Genomic DNA, 21,018 nt, shown 5'->3' with positions numbered 1-21,018 from the left:
CAACCCTGTCAGAAATGGAATGACTAAAGGCATCTTGAAATATGAGGTTTGTTTGAAAATTGAAAACGCAGCAAGATAACCCTTAATTGTGCTGACTTGTAGTCCTGAAATTGCTAAGTATTGTAGGAAAGATAATACTGTCGGTGTGTTGGATAAAAAGGGTCAATATTCTTATCTGTACACCAGCTGCAGAATTCATTCCAACGGCAGCGGTATAGTGATTTGGCTGCTGGTCTTCTGGCCAAAAGCAACACCTCCATTACGTCATCCAGGAGGTACGAATCTTTGTATCTTATCCTTTCAGAAACCATGCGTGAAGGTTGAGAGTTCTGATATCCGGATGGAGAACCTGACCCTCCTCTTGCGAGAGAAGATCCTCTCTTTGTGGAAGACGAATCGGAGGACATGTCTAGAAGATCCGGGTACCATGTCCTCCTGGCCCAGTCCGGGGCAATTAGGATTATGGTTTTCCGGAATCTTCTCAACCTCCTTATTATGTGAGGAATGACGGGGACTGGAGGAAATGCATATAGAAGTGGAAACTCCCAGTCCACCACAAACGCATCTCCTGGAGCTCCTCTCGGGGGAAATTCCCTGCACCAGTACCGTTCGAATTTCTTCCTTTTTTTAAAAAAAAAAACCTTTATTTATAGTTGTACACAGGTAGGATTTACACACATCATGCATTAATTACGAAACATTCACAATACACTCGGTTGCATTTTATATCATTCTAGGTCGTCGGCTGCAGTTTATCCGACAGGTATTGTTTATATCTGGCCCATATGTTTCTGGGTCTCGAGGTGGGTTGTACTGAGTCTATGTATAGTTCTTCGGTATCACTTGTCCTTATCATATCTTTATCCCAGTCCTGCTTTGTTGGCGGGGTATTACATTTCCACTTCAGCAGTTTGGCTATCAGTAAACTCAAGTTCAGTAGCTTTCTCCAAGTTAGGTCCATCTTACCTGTCGCACCCTAAGCATAGCATTGGTGACCATTCGGTAGGCTGATCAGCCATTTCGTCTAAGGCTGCACAGATCTCCGCCCAGTACTCCTTCAGTTTTATGCATGCCCACAGCATGTGGAAAATGTTTGCTTCTTCGGAATGACATCTTGGCCATGTGTCTGCTATTGTTGGGTATATGCGTTTCAATTTGGCAGGAGCGTAATGTGTTCTGTGGACAATTTTATAATGAATTAGTTTATATCAGGCATTGCATGATATGACAATGCATTACTTACCGTAAAAGCATTTCTGATGGTTGTATCTGCTTAGATTCACATGCTGTGCATAGGTCCGACATCCAGTGGTCACTGCGGAGTATTGCATTTTGTTTTTCGTAGTCGAAAAAGGGGACGTCGACAAGGCGTGTCTGTAACACTATCCCTATAGTGACGTGCGTTGTACCCACAATCCCTCACGCGTCGAGGTCCCTCTGTTTGTATTTTTCTGCCCTGAGGGAGCCTTCTAGACGTGAGTGAGTACAGAAAAGAGAGAAATATAGAAAAGGATGTCTATGTTCCTTCCATCCGAGCGGGGAGGAAGGGTGGGCGCATGTGAATCTAAGCAGATACAACCATCAGAAATGCTTTTACGGTAAGTAATGCATTGTCTTCTGATGTTTGTTAATCTGCTTAGAATCACATGCTGTGCATAGACTAGCGAGCAGTACCCGGAGTTGGCGGTGGGTTATGAGAAGGAACAGTAGAGAAAAGATGTCTTAATACTGCCTGTCCCACCTGGGAGTCAGATCTAGAGTGTGCATCTAGACAGTAGTGTTTTGTAAAGGTGTGCACAGAACTCCAGGTAGCCGCTTTGCAGATGGACTCAAGGGGAACATTTGCAATGAACGCTATGGAAGCCCCATTGCCTCGAGTGGAATGTGCTCTTGGCTTGAAGGGTAGTTCTCTCTTAGCAAGAGTGTAACAGAGAGTGATGCATTGAACAATCCATCTAGATATAGTGGACTTTGAAACTGCATCTCCTACTCTTCCTGCTGCCACAGAGACAAAGAACTGATTAGTCTTTCTCAGTGGTCTGGTTCTTTCCATGACAGCTCTGCGTACATCTAGTGTATGCAGACTTTTTTCTCCCAAGCTGGAAGGGTTTTGAAAGAACGTTGGTAGTTCTATTGACTGGTTTACATGAAATTTCGAGATGAATTTTGGTGCAAATCTTGGGTGTGTGCGTAGAACCACCTTATCCTTGTGAACTGTTACGAAGGGGTCTAGTACAGAAAGAGCCTGTAGTTCACTTACTCTCCTAATGGAGGTGATAGCTATTAGGAAAGCAGTCTTAAGAGTGAGGTCTTTAAGAGTTGCCTTGTGCATGGGTTCGAAAGGAAGGCCCATGAGTCTAGAAAGTACCACATTTAAGTCCCATCCGGGAGCTGGGTTAGCTATCGGAGGGTGTATTCTCTTTACCCCCTCCATGAAGGCCTTGATAACTGGTATCTTCCACCACGACACTAAGTTGGGAAGTGGTGTATGCAGAAAGTGCCGCTAGGTGGACTTTAATGGAATTGAAGACTAGACCTGAATCCAGTAAATGGGTCAAGTACAGAACAATGTTAGTGGGAGAACAGTCAAACGGGTTGATGCTCTTACCTCTACACCAGATGACAAATCTTTTCCACTTGCTAGAATAGCAGTGGCGAGTATTAGGTTTTCTGGCTTCCCTGAGGATGTCCATACATCTCTGCGGGAGTTGTAAATGTCCAAATTCTATGATCTCAGGAGCCAGGCTGCTAAGTTCATGGTCTGAGGGCATGGATGCAGTGTCCTGCCCTTGTCCTGTGACAGCATGTTGTACGGGCAGGGAAGTTTCACTGGGGGAGATAGGGACATCTCCATCAAGTGAGCGAACCATGGCTGCCGGGCCCACATTGGGGCCACTAGTATCATGGTAACCTGCTCCTGGTGCATCTTGTGCACCACTTTGTTGAGAAGGGGAGTCGGGGGGAAAGGCGTAAACAAATTTCCCTGACCATTGAATCGACAGACCGTTCCCCTTGGACTGGTTCTGGGGGTACCTGGAGGCGTAACTTTGGCATTGTGAGTTCTCCAGAGTTGCCAACAGGTCTATTTCCGGGAACCCCCATTGCGTGAAGACGTCTAAGACGATGTCTTCGTGCAATTGCCATTCGTACTCTTCGGGCCGGGGGAAGTCTCTGCTGAGTTTGTCTGCTAGCAGATTGAGTTCCCCTGGTACATGTTGTGATAGTAGGAACATGTTGTGTTTGAGAGCCCACTTCCATATATTCTGGGACAGCTTGGACAGTCCTGGAGAGTGAGTGCCCCCTTGCTTGTTGAGGTAGTACATGGCTGTGGTGCTGTCTGTGAGGACCATCACTGTCTTTCCTTGTAGGTGTTCCTGAAAGGCTTTCAGTGCTTTGAACACCGCTAGTAGTTCCAGCAGGTTTATATGCTTGGATGCTAAGCTCGGAGTCCACGCTCCGTGAGCAGTCTGATGGGATAGGTGAGCCCCCCCATCCTGTAAGGGATGCGTCTGTGGTTAGAGTGGCTTCCACTGCGGGTGTGGCAAAAGTTTTCCCTAATAACAGGTTTTCTTTTGTCCACCACCGTAGCGAGAGAACCAAGGCCTGCGAGACCACCACTAGATCGTCCCATTGTCCGCTGGCCTGACACCACTGGCTGTAGAGCCACTCTTGCATTGGGCGCATGCGCAGGCGCGCGTGAGGTACCAAATAAATACATGACGCCATCATCCCTAGCAAGCGCATTGCTTTGCGTACCGTCACCTCTCGACCTGCCACATAATGGGGGATCTGAAACAGCATGTTTTGGACCCTCTCGTTGGAGGGGAAGACGAGGCCGTCCTTTGTTCGAATTAGAGCCCCTAGGAATTGTTTGATTTGGCTGGGGTCTAAGCTGGACTTCTTTTCGTTGATGGAGAAGCCCAGTTGGGACAAAAGGTCTACGGTCTTTTGGGTATTGGAGAAGCATGTTTCGTAAGAATCCCCTGTTATGAGCCAGTCGTCGAGGTAAGGGTATAGTGGGATGGATAACCTGCGCAGGTGGGCCGCTGCCACTGCCAGTACTTTCGTGAATACCCTTGGTGCAGATGCTATCCCTAAGGGTAGTACTCTGAACTGGTAGTGTTTGTTCTCTATCTTGAACCTGAGGTATTTTCTGTGCGCTGGCAACATTAAAATATGAAAGTATGCATCTTTCATGTCTAGTGTTGTCATGTAATCCCCTTGTGATAACAGTGGGATTACTTCCTGCAAGGTCACCATACGAAACCTTTGGGGTTTGACAAACTTGTTGTCAAACCCCAAAGGTCTTCGCTGGGCGCAGATCTAATACAGGGCGCATGGTTAAGTCCTTTTTGGGTACAAGGAAGTACACTGTATAAATACTTTCTGTTACCTGAGATAGGGGGACAGCCTCTATAGCCTCTTTTTTCAGTAGCTCTTCTACTTCTTGAAGAAGAATGGTGAGGTGTTCCGGTGTCATGCGTCGGTTCCGTGGGGGTCTGTACTTCGGGGAACCGTTGAATTCGATGCAGTGTCCGTGGGCTATGGTGGATAATACCCAGCGGTCTGACGATATTCCCTCCCGTGCTGAAAGGAACGATGTTAGCCGGCCCCCGACCGGTGATGCATGGGAGGGGACCCGAATCTTCGGGTCATTTGTTGGTATTGGGCGTGGAACCTTTGGGGCTGGAGCCGCGACCTCTTCCTTTGCCACGGCGTTGGCCTCTTTGACTGAACTGGGTGTTGTTACCCTGGTTAGAGGGCCAGTTGGTAGCAGAGTAAAATTGCTGTTGGTTTTGCTGCTGGCGTTGGCCACGAAAGGAGCGTCTATTGCCATAGCTGCGTCTGTTAGGGGGCCTAGAAATTTGGTCAAGAGTCTTGATGGTATCAAACTCTTTCTTCGCATGTTCTAGGGCCTCATCAACTGCTTTCCCAAACAGATGCGTTTGTTCTATGGGCTTATTTATCAGGGAAGCCTGGGTTTCCGGCTTAAATCCCGAACTGCGCAGCCAGACATGGCGTTTGAGAAGTATTCCCTGAACCAGGGAACGGCCAGCCGTCTCTGCAGCATCTAAGGAGTTCTTTACGATGCCCTGGTTTACAAGAGTTCCCTCTGAGATTATAGCTAACAGGCGTGAACGCAGGGGTTCTGGTGCGTCCTCTGCTTCGCTGCGCAGCTTGCTCCACTGTGCATCTGCGTAGCTAGCTAGTAGGGAATTGTTATTTGCAGTCCTAGTTGAGAAGGCGGCGGAGGTCGTGATTCTCTTCCCAAGTGCATAGAGCTTCTTGCCCTCTTTGTCAGGTGGTGCCTCGCTAGTGGATAGTGGTACCCCCGCTCTTTTTCTTGTAGTAGTAACTACGAGGGAGTCCGGAATAGAATGTCCTCTGATGTACAAAGGGTCAGAGGACGAAGGGCTGAAGAGCTTTTCTATCCGAGGATTGACCCCTCTGACTAAGGCAGGATTGGAAAGGGAAGGAGTTATTCTTCTCTTTATAGAAGCCAGGAGCGGAATAGACTGACTAACAGGGGCTTTTTCTTTAATAACTTTCTCTACAAAGTCTATGTCAGGAAGAGTCTCTCCTGTGTCTATTTCAAAATGCGCTGCTGCCTTGCACAATAGTGCATTAAGTGAAGGTTGGTCATCTATGGGAGAGGTGTTTCCAATAGGTGAATCCTTGGGAGGAGAAGGGTGAAAGACATCAGGGTCTGAGTGCACTGATGGGGATTGCCAAGGCTGCACTGATGGGGATTGCCAGGGCTGCGAGGTAGCTGTATCTTCTTCAAAAGCTCCTGCACTAGTGTAAGGTTCTTCTTCAAACCCCTCTTCCTCATGTTCTTCCTCTCCACCCAAACACTCCTCATCTTCCTGGAGGTATTGCTCCTCTTCAGTGAGGTCATATACGTCTGTAGAAGGGGGAAACAGCCTACGAATCTTGACCCTAGGGTCATCCTGGGGCCATTCTCTTGGTCTTTTGGGTGTGGGTGGGATTTGGCTTCCCAAAAACCTTTCCATTTTCTCCATACAAGAATGGAGTTTTTCAAGGGTCTCATGGGGGACCCCTGAATAGTCTACAGGGGGGAAATCAGTGTCTTCACCTTCAAAACGCTTAGAACGCTCCCACAACGTCGAAGAAAGGTTTCCGTCATCCTCTGAAAAGCCCTCCGGTAGTTCAGAAGTGCCCTTAGATGAAGGGGGCAGTTCCTGGCTACTCTTGCGCTTTTTCGGCGTTTCCATAGCTTTTTGTGCGGTATTCGACGTTTGTTTCGTCGTCCGCTTACGTTTGTCTTCGGAAACAATTGTCGCCAGGCTCTCGACAACGAGTTTGTCAGTAGAGGGCTCTGGTGTCGACGTTGCCTGCGTTACGTGTTGTTCCTCGACGGCCGCTCTATGGAGCGTTACGTCGGATGATTTTGAGGTAGCGCCCGTGTTTGTTGAAAGCCCAATCGCTGGTCGCGGCTGCGTTTGCGGGTGGGGCTTGAGACCCTTACGGTCTGAGGTAGACGCCGGAGTGCCCTGCGTCCCCTTCGGCGCTGATGGATCCTTCGTCTTCGACGAAGAAGAGCCGTGGGTTGTGTGCTTAGGCCTATGGGGTCTATGTGCGTCCTTGTCGCCGGGGTGTTCATCCCCATAAGCAGGGCGTGAGCCGAGCCCGTCGGGGCCGGGGACGGACGTCGAGGAGCACGAGCGCTCCTTCTGGGGGTTAATGACTTCCGTAACGGACGTCGAGTTATCACCCTCCTCGTCACTTTCTGTAACAGCGGCGGCAGGTGAGGAAACTGACTTCGACATAGCGTAGTCTGCCCACCTCTTAACTTTTCGTTCTTTAAGAGTTCTTGGTTTCAAGAGCTTACAGGCCGCGCAGCTGTCCTCCTTATGATCGAGGGGCAAGCAACGATTACAGAGCTTGTGTTTGTCCTTCCAAGTGTATTTGCCCCTACAGCGTGGGCAAAACTTAAAAGGTGTCCTCTCCATAGCTGAGGCAATAATAACTGGTGATAACAACCCCAAGGGAAAGATAGGGGATAAAGAAAGACATTCTCAAAGAGAAGATAAAAGTTCGAACCCCCACTCTCCCTACTGTATGTTGGCCGGCGAGGCCAGGCCACGTGTTCGGCAGCGCCGAAGGATCTCCTCCGTCTCTTCCCCTCCGTCGAAAACTTGCTCGGTGGAGAAACAGCTTCACAGCTAACGTCGAGGGGAGGGATCTTTAACAATATAATAAGTATAATTAAGGACCGAGGTCCGTAGTAAGTATTTGCAATGTCTCTCTAGGAGCTCCGCGTAAGGCGACCAGAAGCTGGGCGGAAAAAAACAATCTGAGGGACCTCGACGCGTGAGGGATTGTGGGTACAACGCACGTCACTATAGGGATAGTGTTACAGACACGCCTTGTCGACGTCCCCTTTTTCGACTACGAAAAACAAAATGCAATACTCCGCAGTGACCACTGGATGTCGGACCTATGCACAGCATGTGATTCTAAGCAGATTAACAAACATCAGAAATATTTAGTCAAAGTGCATATCTGTTGCCATTGGTAGTCTTCTATTTGATGCCCAAGATCTAGTTCCCACTTAGTTTTGGCATTCTGTGTTTCTTGTGGGCGGGTCTGAGTAATGGTCTTGTAGAATGTGGACGCCGACATTTTCCCTTTTTCCGTGGTGAACATGTACCCCAGACCCAGATTTATCACGGGCTCTGCTGGGAAGTCGGGCCATAGATTTGTAGTGGATGCTTTTATGCGCATGTAGTATAGCACGTGTTTGGCCACGTCGCCCACTATACCCTTGAGGTTTTCCCACGTCGCAAATCGTTTGTCTGGGAACAATTAACCCCACTGGACGATACCGTTGGCGCCCCAATGTGCAGCTGCCTCCTTGTCTAAGGTGGGTGGTATTTGGGGGTCGCACCAGATTGGCATGCTTGGGTGGTACAGCTTGTCTGTGCCATATATCTCAGTGATTCAAGCTGTGCTTGTGACCTGTGTTGGGTCAATGGAGTTGTGATGTTTGGGACAAGGCTTTGTCGTATTGTGGAGCAGTGTCGTGGGTTTTGTTGGGTGGTGGTCATTCAATATGCCCTTGGGGTTGAGAAAGTCTGTAGCCCATTGGGCGGCATAATGTGCCTGTGCGGCTAAATAATAGAGTTCCTGTTTGCATTTCTTCTTGAAACTCGTTGCGAACAGATCCACCTGCAGGGTTTGCCAAAGGGTGAATATCTCTTGAACTTCCTGAGCTAGCTCCCACTTTTGGGAGACTATGGTCTGCCTGCTCAGAGCGTCCGTCGCTGTGTTCTTCGCTCCGGCTAGGTGGACTATCGATAGAGAGATTCCTTCTCGAATTGCCCAGAACCAGAGCTGCCTTGCCTCTCTGCACAGTCGCAGTGACCCTACGCCTCCTCTTTTGTTGAGGTAGTGAATGGCCACTGTGTTGTCTGTCATTATCAGAGCATTTTGCTAGCCTGATTGCTCTCAGCTCTAATCGGTTGATGTGTAGTTTGGACCCAGATGGAGACCAACGACTGCTGATTGTCAAATCGTTGGCATGGGCTCCCCACCCCGTGAGTGAGGCGTCCATCACTACTGTTATCTCTGGCCACGGTTGCCAAAACAGTTCTCCTTTCAAGATGTTCTCCCGACAGGCCCACCACTGAAGGTCCCGTGCAACTCTGTTCGGGATTTGTAGGAGATCTGACATCTTTCCTGAGAATTGTGACCATTGGTTACTTAGAGCCCACTGGAGAGACCTCATTCTCAGACGGGCCTCTGGCACTAGAAAAATGGAGGATGCCATGAGGCCAAGCAACCTCAAAAAGTCGAAGGCTGGCAGATACTGGGCATTTTGAAATCTGGTCACCATCTGTAGAAAATCTTGAGCCCTCACCTCTGGTGGCGAGGCTTTTCCCAGGGATGTGTTCAGGACTGCTCCAATAAATTGGAGTTTCTGTGATGTATCATGTGGGACTTCTTGAAGTTGAGGGAGAAGCCCAGCTTGTGGAGGAAGTGGCAAACATAATCCAGATGAGCTTGTTCCGGAGACAATGCTCTGATCAACCAGTCGTGCAGGTAGGGGTAGATATGAATACATCCTCTCCTGAGACTTGCTGCCACAACCGCCATTAGATTGGTGAAAACCCTCGGGGCAGAGGTTAGCCCAAATGGCAGAACTCAAATTTGATAGTGAGATCTGCCAATTGCGAATCTCAGGTACTTTCTGTGCTTGAGATGGATTGGCACATGAAAGTAAGCATCCTGAAGGTCCAGAGATACCAACCAATCCTGAAGTTGGATGGCCTGAAGGATCTGAGAAAGGGTTACCATCTTGGACTTCTCTTTCCTGAGGAATTTGTTCAATTCTTGTAAGTCCAAGATGGGTCTCATTCCTCCGTCCTTTTTCGGAATTAGGAAATATGGGGAGTACCAACCCTTGTTCCTCTCCGCTACAGGTACCGGTTCTATAGCACCTTTCTCTAGCAGTTCCAAAATCTAATGCATAAGGAGCGGGTCTGGAAACATCAAAGAGTTGTTCCCCGGTGGATGACTCTGAGGAGTGTGTAGAAAAGACAGGCAGTAACCTTGGGCAATTGTTTCCAGTGCCCAAGCATCTGAAGTAATAGCCCGCCATTCTGTCAGATGTCGAGTTAACCTGCCTCCTACTGGTGTCTTGTGTAGTAAGACCTGAGCGGGGTTTCAGAGCGGATGACGCAGATGCTGAAGGCAAGGTAGCACCTGCAGATGCAGACTTGGTACCTTTGTCCAGTCCACCACGGATGAATCGTCTCTGGCCCCTTTGAGCTGGCTGTCCTCTGCCTTTTCCGAAACCGGAGTAAAAGCGAAAGGACCTATCCCTCCAGGGCGTACCTGTGGGGCGGTTTGGAGTTTGTCGAATTGCAGCTCCAAAGGATTTGGCCGCCGCTTTGGAAGTTTGCAACTTCTCCAAACTGTCATCAGCTTTTTTACCAAATAGATAGGTGCCGTAAAAGGGCATATTCAGAAGCCTGGATTGCACATCAGGAGCAAAGCCAGATTTCCGCAACCACGCAAATCTGCGGATTGTGGTACTAGCCACCATGGCTCTGCTGATGCCGTCAACAGAGTCAAGACCAGTTTGGAGGGACTCACACATTGCATCCCTCCCAGTCTTGATGATGCTCAAGAAACCGTCCCTCGGGGAGGTGGTCAGCCGCCATCGAAGCACACTCCCAAAGGTGTGGCTGAATCTTGCTAGCATGCAAGTGGAGTTAGCAGACTTAAGAGCCATGCTGCATCCCGAGAAGACCTTCTTGGACATGGCGTCAAATTTCTTGTCGTCACGATCCTGTGGTATTGTGGGTTATGCTGATTGTCTGCCTGATGAAGTTGCAGCTTGGACTACTAGACTCTTTGGAGTCGGGTAGTAAGATAAATAAGGAGGGTCTGTAGCCGATGTCCTATATTTTGCAGAGAGTTTTTTTACTGACTGCAGGAATTACTTCTGGAGTCTCCCAATTAGTGGCTACTTTTTTCTGCAATGCTGTATGGAAGGGAACTATAGGGTCTTCTTGAGGTCCCTCATCTAAAATATTTGTTAGGTCATCTTGGTCAAAAGTGGGTGTGGGTCTCGTCCACCCCATGTACTCCATTACCCTGTTCATAAGTAACCTATAACTTCCTTCAGCATGGTCACCAGGCTCCAGTTTACTAAAGTCTAACTCTGGAGAGGTATCAATACAACTGGCCTCCTATAAGGATTCTTGTAGATCTTTTAGCCTGACCTCTTCTGGTATAAGTTCTTCTGGCAGAGGAGGTCTTGTAGATTGTAGACCAAACAGCATTTCTGCATCTGATTCTTCCCCTTTTTCATATATGAAAGATAAAGCCCTGAAATAATCAGAGCGTGGAAGAATTGTGAAGCCCATCTCAAGTGATGATGGAGCTATATTAGTCATCACTGGCCGAGAAAGACTCGAAATCATCTAAGTAGACGTCATAGGTCTCGGTGTAATCGTGAAAGGCGTCTATGTATTCGAGATTGGCCTCAATGTCGTCGAGGAATTTGGAACTTTTTTCGATGTTGCCGATGGGGTCGACACCAGTCTTGACGTTCTCGAAGGAAACTCCGATGCCTCGGGTGCGGATAGCGTCAAAGGGGCACGAGGCGCCGGTAATTTCTCCTTCGATGAAGTCGTCGATGGCGTCGAAGACGCAGTTTTCCACTTCGGAGGTAAAGTCGGCGCCTTATGTGTCGAAGAGGCTTTTTCTCCACTCGAGCGTTCATGACGCTCTCGAGGAGTATGTTTTGCCTCTAGGTATCTCTAGGTATCTCAGAGGGGGGCAAGGCTGCGTTCTCGAAGACCCTTAACATTTTCAAACAAAAATCTTCCCACTGAGCCGGGGAGCTGTACTTAGTGGGGCAAGCAACTTTTTCTGGGGAACTGGAGGACGAAGATGAGGACGATCTATGGCGCCTCTTCTTATTGTGTCTCGAAACGGAGGAGTTGTGTGATCCGCTCCGAGACCTCGAACAGGAATTAATTCTTTTTCGACGAGGAGACAATGGTCTCGACTGTCTGAGGTCAATTTCAAAGGGGTAACAGATTTAACAGTCTTACCTTTCTCCAGCTTCCCCATAAGCTCCCTCAAGGCTTTCGCCGTCATAGAAAGACATTCTTCACACTCTGAACATGGGTGCTCTGGGCCCAGGCACCATAGACAGATCCTGTGGGGATCAGTCAAATACATCTTTTTCCCACAATCCCGGCATTTTTTTAAAACCGGACGGGGCGTCAATGGAGCTTACGAAAATGCCATTGTGGATCGAAGATCCAATATTTTTCTTCAAGAAATGTCGACGTTTTTTAATTCACTGAGGAACCGAGCGTTACGTCTCCGAGGCTTATGAAGCACGGAAAAACAGAACTGAGCAACGGACGCTGCGCACAACTATTTATACCTATGATGACGTTGATGCCGATACGGAGGCCTCCGAGGGACATCGACACGAGAGACATGGACGCGCAGCGCCCTCTACTGAAAATGTTATATTCATTTCCAGCTTGCTGGCCTCGGAATATCAAAGATAAGGAATACTTGGGACGACATAATCCATTCGAAATATATATTTAAGAAATTAGCATATGGACAGCTCCTTACCATTAACTCAATATCACTGCCAATAATATACAGCTGGTCTTCCATTGATAGCTTTCTGTTCAGGTGGCTGAGTACGTATGTGATCCCAGGTAACCGAACAGCAGGGCTAGTAAGAAGGCTACCCCAAAGGGCACTGTAAAAAGCTGATTGCTCCACTGCTGCAGCAACCTTCTCCAATAATGTATTCGTTCTGAAAAACAAAACATGTGATGCACCTGGAATTTTCGGGTGGTTGGATAACTTGACAAGTATAAAAAACATTAACATTTCAGAAATAACAATAGCATTGCAGAAAGAGTCAATAAGGCACAGAACATTATCACAGCATACACACAAACATCACAGAAAAGGGCATTTAAGGCTCATGATTCGAAAAGGATGCAAATGCAAAAGTAAAGGAAAACATTTTCATTTTTCATAAAATGGTGGACTAAAATGACATTTCTCTGCTAGACATTAAGCTGTAGGCTTTGAAACACAGATTTAAACATCACACAGAAAACACACTACTAATGGCAACCTTCCTTCCACAGATTCCATATATTGGAAACATCTTCAAGGTGTAGACTGGCTTCTGAAACTTTCAGGCACCATGGGGTACATTGTAGCTCCATGGATATTACAACTTTTGGTAATTCATGTGAGATTTAATAAATTTGTGTGCGTTTTCTACAACCCGGTCTGATATATTATGTGTATGAGAAATTTTGATTGTTCTCATAACAGAAGAATTGTTTTAAAAAAATATGTTTAATGCATTTACCTATGAAGCTATGCGTCGTAATTATTGTGGCTCCATTTCAGCTCTGCTTGGCATAGATTCGACTCAAGACTCCAGATGTGATATCATGGGAGAATCCCGAGTCCCATGACTCCAATTCCTTTTATCCATGCTCAAGTGCGGTTTATAAAATGCTATCAACATTTCCCTCTGAACACTCCATTATGTCTCCCGCCAAGGCCATGGGGTTTAAGTCCTGGGAAGACTCTGTTGGTGTCAGAACTACACCAACATTGTGTCTGGTGCAAAGACTGCATCGATATATTAAGGAATACGAAATCAGCCAGTCATGCATCCAAAGGTCATTCAGGAGCAGGAAGCCATATTCATCACACACCATAAGGCTTCCTGGGCCTCTTCAAGAGCTTGCACGCCTTTAAAGTCTTCTATGCTCAAGGATCTCGCGATGTCCTGGCCCTATCAGAGGACTCTGGAAAGAAGACAAGAACAGGAACAGAGCCACTACAGAAACGATTCCTCACCCAAGCACCATTTCTCCTCCTCCTGCTCCTCCTTCTTCCCCCCAGAGATGACAAAGCTACTCCTTAGCTTGGGAGTTAGTCGCAAAAGCAATTACCACATAACCCCCTCCTTGCTGAGGTACTATTCCCCACCAGGTTGGGAGAGAAAAATTAACACAGAAGATGCTTAACATCTTCAACAAGGCCCAGTGGCTTCGACCTCAATGAAAAAGTCCATGACCGCTCACCTTCCAAGGTTGTAGAGGACCTTTACCTTCCAGCCACCACACGTCTACAAGCGTGGCCCCAGGTGCTAAGCCAAAACGTTCTTATCTGATTCCACATCGCATAGCTATACCATATGGCATTGAGTGCCCGTCATTCAGCCCCTAATGCACACAGTTAAGATGGTTGCAGCTTCGAAGAGCGAGGACCTGGCCAGAAGCGCCAAACATTAGCAGACTTTTCTGAATGTGGACCTCTAGGTTTGTTCCCAACGCCGGCCAAACTTAGTCCTTAATGTTCAAGGCTTCCAAGTACAGAGCTAAGTCTCTTGGTCTGGACATGCAGCAGCCCTCCTCCTTCTTTGCATGAGGATGTTCCTTTTTCCCCTTTCCATCTTTTGCCCACCGCACAGCTAAGAGGTGGTGTGCACCTCGAGGCAACACTTCTGCCTCCTTTGTTCCCTCCCCCATTCCCACTTCTAAATCCCTTCAACTTGTCCTTCCACCACTATCTCCCATGGGTAGATGGCTGGCCTTCTTCATTCCAGAATGCCCCAACACCACATCTGTCACCTGAGCCTGGGAGGTAGTTTCACAGGGTTATGGCCTCCCCTTCCTACAACGGCAGCCCTTTCTTACAGCGTCCTCTGTACAATTCACTTTCGGGGCCTTGTTCCAGCTTCTGAAGACAACCCTCCTGCTGAAGTTGTCCTACTGCTGTATCGAATACTGCCACAGAAATGATATCTCCATCCGAGAGAAGGAAGGGTTGGGGTTTTCATTACTTCTTGGTACTGAATAAGGGCCGAGGCTGGAGACCTATTCTTAACCTAAGACTACTAAGCCTGTACCTACAAAAATATAAGTTCAAAATGTTGACTGTAATTAAAATCATGTAGTCTGTACCTGGATAACTGTCTGGTGTCCATGGATCTTCACAACACCTACTTCCATGTCCCTATCTACCTTAAATCATCAGGATTTATTTATTTTATTTATTTACTTTTATAGCACCGAAAGCTCGCAGGCATCGGGGCGCTTACATAAACACGAAAAAGACCTGCATAAAGACGGGACAAGTGCAATCAGTCAATGTCCTAATATTTTAGTTCACAGACAGGAGGGCTAGAATTAACAGAAGAGATGGGTCTTCAAGGTTTTTCTGAAACAGCTCCAATCAGATATCCCTCTGATTGACAGCTTGCAGGAATTCCAGAAAGCCGGAGCAAGGGCCCGGAAAGGTCTACCCAGACCGTTGGTTCTTTTGGTTCTTATTCCCTGTAACAGGGTCTGATCTGATGATCGTAGATCTCTAACCGGTTTGTAGGGTACTATCATGTTTTTTAGGTACTTCTGGGCTTTTCCATAAAGGGAGCGGTATATTAATGATCCCATTTTGAAATTAATGTGTTGTACAGGTAACCAGTGTAGCTCTTTCCTGGTGTTAGTAATATGTGCTCTCCTTGGGATGGACATGGCTATGTGAATAACATTATTTTTGGATCACTTGACATGTCTGAATATTGGATTTTGTTGCCCCACATAATAAGATGTTACAATAGTAAAGTCTCGATAAATCATAGCCCGGGCAATTGTCACTGCGTTTTTGTTGTTGATGTAGGGCTGTATAGTACGTAGAAGCCTCAGGTGGTAATTGCATGGTTCTGTACAAGGGAATCGGAGTTCAATGAGGCCTCTAGTATGATCCCTAGGGTTTTCACTTCAACTTGAGTTTTGATCTTGTTACCTTGCAGTAAGAAGCGAGAGTAGTCAGGGTCTAGTGTGTCTCTTGCCTGCGGTGAGCCAAAGTTGAGAAGCTCAGTCTTACTACCATTCAAGCAGAGCCACTTCAAGGACATACAATTTTCAATGGCATTATAGATGCTTTCTAATGTTAATGAATCTTGATGGTAGTTGCCAATTAGCGCGATGACCATTTGCGTGTCATCGGCATAGTTTGTAATAAAGACTCCTACCTTTTCCAGTAACGTACATAAAGCGCGCATGTAAAGATTGAAAAGGAGAAGAGATATTGATGCTCTTTGAGGAATGCCGTATTTTATTGGAGAAACCGGGGAAGTGGCTGCACCCCATTGAACCTTGGATACCCGACTGGACATGAATGATTTAATCCAGTTGACTGCCATCACTGAACAACTAATGTGTTGTTGCAAATACTCTAGCAGTCGCTCGTGATCAACGAGATTGAATGCCGCTGGTAGATCCAACAGGATCAGCAGACCCGCTTCCCCCCTGTCCATGATCTCCAACATATGATTCTAGAGGTCCAGGAGAGCGGTCTTGGTACTATAAGCTGGGCCAAAACCAAACTGTCTGTTGTGCAGGTTGTTGTTGTTTTCTATGAAGGTTTGAAGTTGAGATGTGGAGGCTTTGTCCAATACTTTTAAGAAAAACTGTCCGTTTGTTATTGGCCTGAGATTACTAGGATCGTTAAGATCCAGGTTTAGTTTCTTAGGAATTGGCGTCATAGTCACTTTCTTAATGTCTATTGGCACTTGATCTCCCAAAGAGGCATTGGCAAACTGTGTTAGAAAAGGTTCAGACATCTCTCTGTTTTGTAGAATAACTTTGGATGGTAAGAGGTTTAATGAACAGGCGGTGGGGTTTATAGAAGCTAACAGATTAATTTCCGTTGAAGAGATGGGGGAGAATGAGAAACCTGGGGATAGAGAGAGAGTGGAAAAATCCTCTGTCTCTTAGGGTTCTGTCGCGCTAATGGGCGGATCCTGTATGGTATCAAAGCTCTGGGATGTTAATATTTTATCCCTGGCTATTGTTATTTTCCCCTCAAACGATAGAGATATTCGTGCACAGTCTTCATCAGTGATTGAGATAGGAAGCTCTGAGCTTTTTGGTTTTTCTAATGATTTTAGAATACTAAATAATTCCTTTGAAGAATTAGATGCCAGCTCAATGCGGTTGTTATAAAAGTTGTTCTTGGTGTCCAGTATTAAAGTTCTGTAGGATGTATCTAGGTTCTTCCATTCTAGTCGTGTTGTGTCTGAGGGGTGTTTGTTCCATATCAGTTCCAAAGCCCTTTTTTTCCTTTTTCAATTAGTCAAGGTCTGACGTAAACCAACTTTGGTGTCTGGGATTTTCTCTGACAATTTTAGTTTTAACGGGGGCTATCGTATCAAGCATTTTTGTGAATGTGTTATTAAATACATTAATCATGTGCTCAGTTTGGTCAGTCAGCAGTGTATTGGCCATAACGGCTTTGATTCCGTAATTGATGTCCGAGGGGCTCACTTTCTTGAAATTACGACCTCTAACGGATTTCATAGTGTTAGTTGGTTTAACAATTGGAGAAGGTATGTACATGGAAAAGCTGATCAAGGAATGATCTGACCATAGAAAAGGTCGGGTGACGATGTCCATTGTTTCAATGTTCTTTGTGACAACTCAGTCCAATATATGAGAGCTCTCATGTGTCGGGTCATTATTTATGATATCAAAGCCACTATCTGACAGTGCAGCTTCAAGAGATATTGTTTCATTATCCTCTGCATCTCCCTTCCATCGATTGAGGTCGCCCAAAAAAAGGGTGGAAGAGTTTGGGCTACTATGGCCATTTAATATTCCCACAATTTCCTTATTGAATTTGTGCATATTGCGAGGGGGGACGATAGATCAAGACAATATTGACTCAATGATGGTATGATGGTGTCAATTTAAAATGTAAAATCTCACATTCCGAGCATGTGATAGTGGCTGGGAATAAGCGTAAAGTGGAGCTGGCTATTATGGCCACCCCCCCACCATCCTTCCCTACGGTCTGCATTGTAAAAAGTGTAACCCTGTGGAGAGGCTTCCAATATATAGGGTCCGCTAGTATCCTGCAACCATGTTTCGGTTACGCATAATATATTAACTTTACTGTGAACTAATCGTGGATATCTTGCAAGTGTTTGTCTACGGATCGCGTGTTGATAAGGGCAATTTCAATAGAGATAGGGTGTGACTCCATTAAAGCTTGAGGGGACCCGTGCATTTCTGGGTAGTTTTATCTGAGGTTAGAAGTGCTATGTTGTTCGTGGCTTTCGTATTTGAAATTGGTGTAAGTTCCTCTTGAGTTAAAGGATTACTTTCGCCCCCAATGAGTGTGGTAGTTGGCTCCTGCAATACAGGACTAGCTATGGTAGGATCGACAATAGTTTTTCTTTCCTCTGTGTTTGCTGCATGACTATCTAGAATAGTCCTTTTTAGTCGGTCAATAAGGGCCAAGCAATTTATGCATAGTGACAGTAAAGATAAATGTTCTTGCTTTATGAATCCCATCTTGTTCGACTTACTTTACTGTTCCTGCAAGAGAAGTACGTGATTAAGCAACACCTCGCAGCCGAGTAATGGCGAGGACCGACGAAGACTGGCTGGGCTCTGAAGGGCCGGGGCTGACGCACCTGACATTTCCTAAAGAGCCTGGCCGGGTCTTCTGGGAACTGTAGTTCCTGCTACAGAGCACTCTCTGTGCTGAAGTTAAATCTGGTTTATGGCACTCTCAGTGCTAGTAATGAAATCTGATCATGTCAGTAAGAACAATGGAAAATACTTAGCTCACAATGGTACAATCCCCAATGTAATACGAAGACGTACACAAGTTAGCAAACACAGCCGCTTTAAATATTCACAGCATGTGTGTGTGTACAAAGTATGAAAAAGGCAATTCAAACTGTTGTTAATCAAACAATTGCAATAAAAGCAGTGAAATCCCAAATCAAATACAAAGTATTTATAAACATGGCAGCTTGAACATGTGTTTTGAGCAGCAAGTTACTTTTGTGAAACCTTGGTAGCATCAAAAAACTCTTTAGGGGCGTGGCAGATGTATTACCAGAGGTTTGTTGTTCGGGACACCCACTGGCAACCGGCCTAATCCCTTTTGGTCTTATTAAAATGTTGGTGGTCATGGCTACTCATCTGAGAAACTATTGAATTCACATCTTTCCCTATCTGGACGACTGGCTGATCTTTGTGCTCCCTGCAATCCAACTCAGAGCTGCTGTTCTGCAGGCTCCTGTAATCAATGTATGTATATATACACACATATATGGGATACATTACCCACCGTAATCGTATTTCTGTGCATCGGCCGACATCTAGTGGAAGCTGCGCAGTATTACAGTTGTTGTTTTTGAAACTCGAAAAGCGACGTCGACAGGGCGTGCCAGTAATTATTATTATTATCTTTATTGTTTTTGGTTTATACAAACCTTTACAAAATAAATTCTTTTCATAGTACAATCGAAAAGTAGAAAAAGTTTACATAAAGATACATCATAAAAAAGAAGAAAACACAATACACTACACTACACTTTTTAAAACACATTTGTCTAATACAATACTGAACCAGCAATTCATTAAACAGCTAAAAATGGACAATTCATATTAAAACACTTAGAGCCTAGTACTTCTCAATATACATAATAATTGTACCAGATAAGTGAGACATTATTAGTAAACTATGACTTCAACTCATTGTTTCTTAAAAGCTTCCTGAGTATTTAGACATTTAAATAGTCTTCATGTTAATTCACCGATATTCTCAAAAATTCATTAATACGTATTTTTAAAACCGTCGAGTTACCATGAAGCATTTCAAACCACAAGTTGCATCTATTTACATTCGATGTGTCATGGACAAACATTGCAAAGTATTCTATTCTTTGTTTCAGTAAGGCAGGACAAACCAGCAACAAATGCATTAATGATTCATTAACCCTGGTGCCAGCACAATGTCTGCAGGATTTCTTTGCCTCATACCTGCACCTTATATTCTGAATTTCATGAGTACTTAAAACATTAAAACGAAATCTCATGAATTGGTTTCTGTATGCTCTGGATGGATATTTTTCTAGATATTTCTCAGGATAAGATTTCCATTTCCAGAATGATATAGCTTGTGAATATATCGGGGAGTTTAAGATTATCACATTGTTCTCCAACCAGTCTGAGACTTTTAGTAATTCTTTCACTTTAAGAGGATTCCTTTTTAGATTTTCTAATGTAAGGCCTAAATCGCTTAGAATTTTCACACAGTCTTTTTTTAACTCACAGATGAAAACTCCAAGCAAGTCAACACCCATGAAGTAATACAGTGTATCATCTTCAGACATCATGTACTTTCGTAGTAAAGATAACTTTTTCCAATGTACTGTACACTTTAAAGAGGACAAACCTAACTCATAACGTAGGAGTTCCATAGGCAAGCATTTCGGTAGATATCTTAAGACCCTTCGCCATACTTGTGCTTCAACTGTTTTCAAATAAGCTACCAATTCTTCAGAGTAAAACTCAAGACCGTATGTCAATCGAGGAATGGCTTTTGACCGATAAAACAGAATACAAGGCATCATTGTAAACCTGCCATATCTTCTCTCCACAGCTGATATCTGGTTGGCAATAGCAGAGGCTTTTATGCCAAGATGTCTTTTTATAAACCCCAACGAATGAGGAGATGTGTATATATAGCCCAGGTATTTTAGCATTGATTTGTTTTTTAATTTTAGACCACCACACATAATCGAAAAAGAGTCTTCTTTTATATTTTTCACACCAGTGTAAAATATTATTGTTTTATTAGGGTTTATCAGTAGCTTTCTATTCAAGATGAATTTCTCAAATGCTACAATCAACCTTTGCAAACCCACCTTAGTCCCGTCAAACAACAAAAAGTCATCCACATAAGCTAACCAATTTATTCTTATTTTGCCCAATTTAGGTGAGACTAAACCACTATCATCTACTGGCGTGCCAGTAATACTATCCCTAGTGTGACGTCCACTGTACCCATGGTCCTTCACGTGTCGAGGTGCCTCAGATTGTTATTTTTCTGACATGAGGTAGCATGAAGTGTAGCGTGAGTACAGTTGTATCCAAGCAGATACGTATCAGACAAGCTCATAAGCATCCATGCGCCTTCTCTCCGCGGGGAGTAAGAGTGGGCGCATGTGAATCTAAACAGATACAAGCATCAAAAATACAATTACGTTGAGTGATGTATCCCTTCTGAGGCTTGTGGAATCTGCTTAGATCACATGCTGTGCATAGATTAGCGAACAGTGTTAGGAGAAGGTGGTGGTATGTGAGAAGGTTCATGGACGAACAGAGGTCTTAGAACCGCTTGTCCCACCTGTGTATCTGTCCCGGAATGAGGTCAATGCAGTAATGCTGAGTGAAAGTGTGCATTGAGCTCCGTGTAGCTGCTTTGCAAATGCTGTCTAGAGATGGACATTTGCAATGAAGGCCAGAGTGGCTCCTGTACTCCTTGTGGAGTGCGCTCTAGGCGTGAAAGGCGGTGTCTTGTTTGATAATGATTAGCACAATTGTATACATCGGACTATCCATCTGGAGATGGCATTCTTTGAAATGCGGTCTCCTTCTCTTCCTGCTGCTATGGAGA

General features: G+C 45.5%; 1 protein-coding gene across 5 annotated transcripts in view; it reads right to left on the bottom strand.

Annotated features, from left to right (window-relative positions):
- DOP1A (DOP1 leucine zipper like protein A) overlaps window positions 1-21,018 on the bottom strand; it is a 2,904,166-nt gene that overhangs the window by 2,671,766 nt on the left and 211,382 nt on the right. For all 5 annotated transcript variants that reach the window (XM_069606322.1, XM_069606321.1, XM_069606320.1 and 2 more), the window contains exon 6: window positions 12,133-12,322. In XM_069606322.1, the coding sequence (XP_069462423.1) occupies window positions 12,133-12,322 (190 nt within the window). The remainder of the gene's footprint in view (window positions 1-12,132; window positions 12,323-21,018) is intronic.

The sequence above is a fragment of the Ambystoma mexicanum genome, chromosome 4p (assembly GCF_040938575.1).
Source record: "Ambystoma mexicanum isolate Mex_15411 chromosome 4p, UKY_AmexF1_1, whole genome shotgun sequence".
Lineage (NCBI taxonomy): Eukaryota > Metazoa > Chordata > Amphibia > Caudata > Ambystomatidae > Ambystoma > Ambystoma mexicanum.
The sequence above is the reverse complement of the archived record's forward strand: the minus strand, read 5'-3'. Positions and strand labels throughout refer to the sequence as shown.